General features: G+C 46.5%; 1 protein-coding gene across 1 annotated transcript; it reads right to left on the bottom strand.

Annotated features, from left to right (window-relative positions):
* Positions 1 to 3,462: 3,462 nt before the first annotated feature.
* LOC119389968 (vacuolar protein sorting-associated protein 29) lies at positions 3,463 to 4,787 on the bottom strand. Its single transcript, XM_037657438.2, has one exon. The coding sequence runs from the start codon at positions 4,617 to 4,619 to the stop codon at positions 4,071 to 4,073; it is 549 nt and encodes a 182-aa protein (XP_037513366.1). The 5' UTR covers positions 4,620 to 4,787; the 3' UTR covers positions 3,463 to 4,070.
* Between the last annotated feature and the right edge of the window lie 32 nt (positions 4,788 to 4,819).

Here is a 4,819-nt window from a genome sequence, read left to right as displayed (position 1 = left end):
AAAAAGTTGCCTGCTCAACGTTGCTTGCATAGACAATAGATATCGTCCAAAACGGGAGGAAGATTGCTCCGAAGCGAGAACACGGCTTTACGCTAAAGCTTTATGCAAGTCATCATAACTGTAAGTTTTACTGTCTAACTGTGCGTTTATTTTATGCTCTAAAGTATGAACCGCACTGATGAGCACTGACACTTCACGAGCACTTTATTCATAATGCGCATGACATTGGCGGGAAATTTGTGTGTTTTGAATGGTTTAACCTGTTTAACGTCGTTCAACTTAAAAGTACTTAAAAGTAAAGCCTACATTGTTGCTATCAAGTAATGATTGTGATCGATATGCATGCATATGCTTATCAGAGAAGTATTGCCAATGTTTAGGTGTACTGTGGTATTGCTGAGTTTCGCTGATAACATGCGCGGCTGTGTGGGTACGGCGTACCCAAACGCCCAAACCAAAATAGAATCAGACCTAAGTAAAGACAAAATATCATCGTGCTGTTGTTAAGTGACCAGCTGCAACATTCACTGCTTGTTTTCCTGTTAACACTCTGACTGCTTCAGGAAGCGTGTCGATCTTCGGTAATCGAACCGCGTGACGCAAGTTCCAGAGGTTTGCGTTACCACGGTGATCGGCATTTCACTATACAGGGCACGGTATACGCTGTCCGTCCAACCATGACGCCAAAGCAGCACCATAAAAGCGACACAAGCCGGCGTGTGTAAGACCACATGGGCACATGTTCAACCGTTCAATACAGCGAGCGGTATCACGTGATTGCTTTTGAGCCGCAGGTCCGGGTTCTCAATGTCCTTGAAGACACCTTTGATGGCACGGTCGACGTCTTGGCCGAAGGACACGCCTATGACAACCAATGCGATAGACACAAACAGAACCACCACCACAGTGAAAATGTTCACAATGAAGTCGGGAATGATTGGCGGTGGACGTTTGTCTTGGACCGTCATCACGTCGGGTATGCTGTCGGTCACGGACGCTTCCTCTATGTCCAAACTGTGCATGGCGGCGTTGTTACTTGAACCACAGCCTTGAACTGAAAGGTGCACTTATTGGTTCAAGGCGGTACCGGCAAGCTTAGGCGCTGCAGCAGATCACGTGGCTGGGCCACGTGCACGCGTCCATTTTGACCGATATTCTCTGCTGCCAGATTTTGCACTGCTGAGAGTTCGATGGCTGAATTTTACGTGGTACGATCACAGAACCACGACTAGGGAGGTTAATTGCGGCAGCATTGCGACTAGTTTTGCTTATTGAGTTTCGAAGGAGAAAATGTATCACGTATAAAAGACGAAGATAGATACAGCCGCCATCACGCGCGATGTTCTCGCGTGTGCTCGGTGGACCCCGTGGAACCGGATGGGCGCAGAATGATCTCGTCACGAAGCACTTGAGTACCGGCAGTCTCTCTTGCAGGTATTGTTATCATCAGCAGACGCCTTCTCCTCGTAACGCAAACGTAATTGTGCGCATTTGCATATGCATCATTGCGTTTATCCGACACTTTTTTTTCGCTTCGCGTCAGAGGCAGCAATGTTGAAGGACGCCACCCCTTATCCGCCCCCCCCAACCCCCCCCCCCCCAAAAAAAAATAATAAGCTATATATAGACACACAGGCGCTGCCACTAAGTCGAGGTTAATTGTGCTGAGAAGCTCAAAGCAGTACCACAGACCTCTAATCTTTTCTTATTTTCTCTGTTCAAATACGTCGTTTTTTTGCTTTTTTCCATGGAAGAAGGTGTACGATAACTTCTCTTAACTATTTAAACTTAGAAATGTTTGGCAACTGCTGATCTGTTTGTAGCTCAAATATTCCTTTGCCCATACTGCAAAACTGCATGGATGATGGCTGCAGCATACAGGCTGCTGTCAGATGCTTTAGAAGTGTTCAAGCTAGTGGTGGTGGTAGGGGGGCGCCGGTTTATACCAAGACGTCACTTCTCAATCTTTTAGAGTTGGCACTGGTCTCCGATTCCGTTCTAGAATAACTTAGCAGCCTGTATTTAAAATTTTCTTGTAGTGGTGAAATTCGTGTGGCAGGCAAGTCTCATGTAGTTTTCCATATTACAGCAGAGGAAATACATATGCATAGGTGCTGAAAATTCAGCAAGCTTCCTAGCCTGGTGTGAATTTAACCTACTGTAGTACTTCGGGTGAGTCTGCTGAATCCTGTATAAAATGCAAGCAGCTCCCCACATTTTTCGCTAAGTGAAGGCTATATGGTAAAGGCTGAAGTTTGGTGTGTTAACATTTTACTGCTTCACTATCAAAACGGCCGTAGTTGTTGTGTACAGTGGTATCCTTGACAACTTCGCTTTAGTTTCTTCAGTTGCATTAAGATTTTCAAGCAACCACTGTACGGCAACTTCAATGTTTTCCCATTTACAGTGATAAGTTTGTATGTGCACTTTCCTGACTACTGCATTCACAATTACATCACTGTGGGCTGTTTAGTGAGTACCCCAGGGGCGTAGCCAGAAATTTTTTTCGGGGGCGGTTCAACCATACTTTGTGTGTTCGTGCGTGCGTTTGTATGTGCGCGTGTAATATACGCAAGCAAAACTGAAAAATTTCAGGGGGGGGAGGTTGAACCCCCCCCCAACCCCCCCTGGAGTACCCCATCAATGTTATCGTTCTAATGATAGAAGTAAAATGTTTTCTCACTCCATTTTCAATGTGAAATATTGTCAACTTGTCCAAGGCAACATCGTGCCAAAAGCAGCATTAACTCACAAGGCAGCGGTTGCGGTACTTGCTACAGTGCACAGAATTAAAAAAGCAGCACTGAAGTGAAAGTAGCGAAATGAAGCCGTTGTTGGGAATTGTCAGAAAGGAGTGAGTGAAAAGCAAGTTGTGGTTCTACGATTCTGATCCTTCACGCTGCACAATTTTCTCAAAATGACATCATCAAGACAGTGCAAGATTCCTGCATTGAGATGCAGCTTATTCCTCTCATCATGTTGCACTGTTAAACCAAATTCCTACATTATTCTGCTCATACTGTGCATCACTTGCAGTGCTTTCTAGCAATAGCATTCTATAGGCATGCAGTTAGGTATGCAAGTACAGCTGGCACTGCCACTTATACAAACGCCACACAGTTAACTTTCAATCGGGATCAAGCCAAATCAGGATTGGCTTGCTTGTGCAAGATGTAGGAGGGAGTGAATCACGATTTGTTAATTTGATCCTGATTGAAAGTGCCGTGTGACATTCTTGCATCATATTCTGAATGTTCAATGTGGTAACTCACCACCTCTAGATTACTGAAGTCTTTGCAGAGACTGTTTACATTATTCTTTCGTTTTCTATGATTTCTTGTAGTGAGCCCTATGCCAAGAGGTTACTCGAGGGATGTCAGTCTGCCACTGTTGATATCCTGAGTAGCGTAATTTAAGCCTGATGGTGCCAAGTAAATGGAGTCAAGGCTTCAGACGAGCAGCTAATAAACTTGAATTTCCTTTATTAAAGCGGAAATCTCAATGTACACACCTAACAAAGTGACAGTGACTGAAGAGAACAGAAGATATAAGAAATCAATGAACATTCACATATATACATACAGAAGCATGAGAAAGAAAATTAAGACTATCGTTGTTGTGCCTAATTATCCATATTGCAGATAGACTGTCAGCTTTAGCATGCCCTACTATTACAATAAAACTGCCCTTTTAAAAAAAAGCTGGCACACCACTGTAAATTAAACAAATGGCTGTTTTTGACGCGTAATATTGTTTCTTTTTTAATCCTTACTGTAAACGCAATTGTAAGCGTGGAGTAAAGCACGAACAAGGTTCTGCCAACTCTTAATTTTGGTTGTAGCAGTGCCGCGATCGAGCCAGCAAAAAGTTAAGACCGACTCTTCGAGCACTATCGAAAAACGAGACCGCAGCTGCGTTCGCGCTCATACACACACACACACGCACACTTCTTTTTCTTCCCGTTTTGCCATTTGGTACGGTAGCGCCACCAGGGAACGAGTTGGTTCCAGAGGAAAGTCCATAGGAATGTCGAACGTAACGGCGCAACGTTCAATCGGCGACGAAAAGACTTAGGACTTCTTGTATTCGATCCGTTCCACTTTTACCTCGTCCCCTATCAGCTGGTAGACGTAGGTAACCACGGTGGACGACTGTATGTCCATGAGCACGAAGGACGGGATGACGTTGCTCTCGAGAGCGTTGTAAGCCCCCGTTGCCGATCCCGGGTTGATGTAGAACTTGTTCTCGTGCTCGTACGCCTCGAATCGGTGTGTGTGGCCCGATATGAGCACGTCAACGTCCAGCTGCCTCTGAAGCAGGGCCAGGCTATCCGGATTGCCCCACGGCACCACTTGGTGACCGTGGCACAGACCGATGCGAAACTGGCCCACGGTGACCACCTTCTGCTCGGGGTAGTTGAGGTTCTCGTCGAAGTCGCCTCGCACGACGTGCACGTCGCTCGCCAGCGTCTTCAGGTAGTCGTACGACTCCTTGGTGCACAGGTTTCCCGTGCACAAGATGTGCTGGATGCGGCCGGGCACCAGCAACTTCTTGAACTTGGCTGGCAGGCTGTGGCAGCGATGGGGGACGTGCAAATCGCCCAGTACGAGGACTAGCATGTTGTTTGATGATGCCGGCTGCTGGCACTGCGGAAGGACGCGCCTGGATTTTCGTTACCTTTCGGGATAGTAAATTTTACCCCCGTCGGTGGTCAGCGAACGGCCCAAACACCGCCTCCCTTTCGGATACCACACGATGACGGCAGGTGACGGCTAGAGAGACGGGTCGGGTGCACTCGGCGTTTCTAACTTATCTGCTA

The sequence above is a fragment of the Rhipicephalus sanguineus genome, chromosome 4 (assembly GCF_013339695.2).
Source record: "Rhipicephalus sanguineus isolate Rsan-2018 chromosome 4, BIME_Rsan_1.4, whole genome shotgun sequence".
NCBI lineage: Eukaryota > Metazoa > Arthropoda > Arachnida > Ixodida > Ixodidae > Rhipicephalus > Rhipicephalus sanguineus.
This window is presented reverse-complemented; position numbering and strand designations above follow the sequence as displayed.

Excerpts from the sequence above, each read along its gene's own strand:
- LOC119389968 (XM_037657438.2), bottom strand. The coding sequence starts at position 4,619 with ATGCTAGTCCTCGTACTGGGCGATTTGCACGTCCCCCATCGCTGCCAC.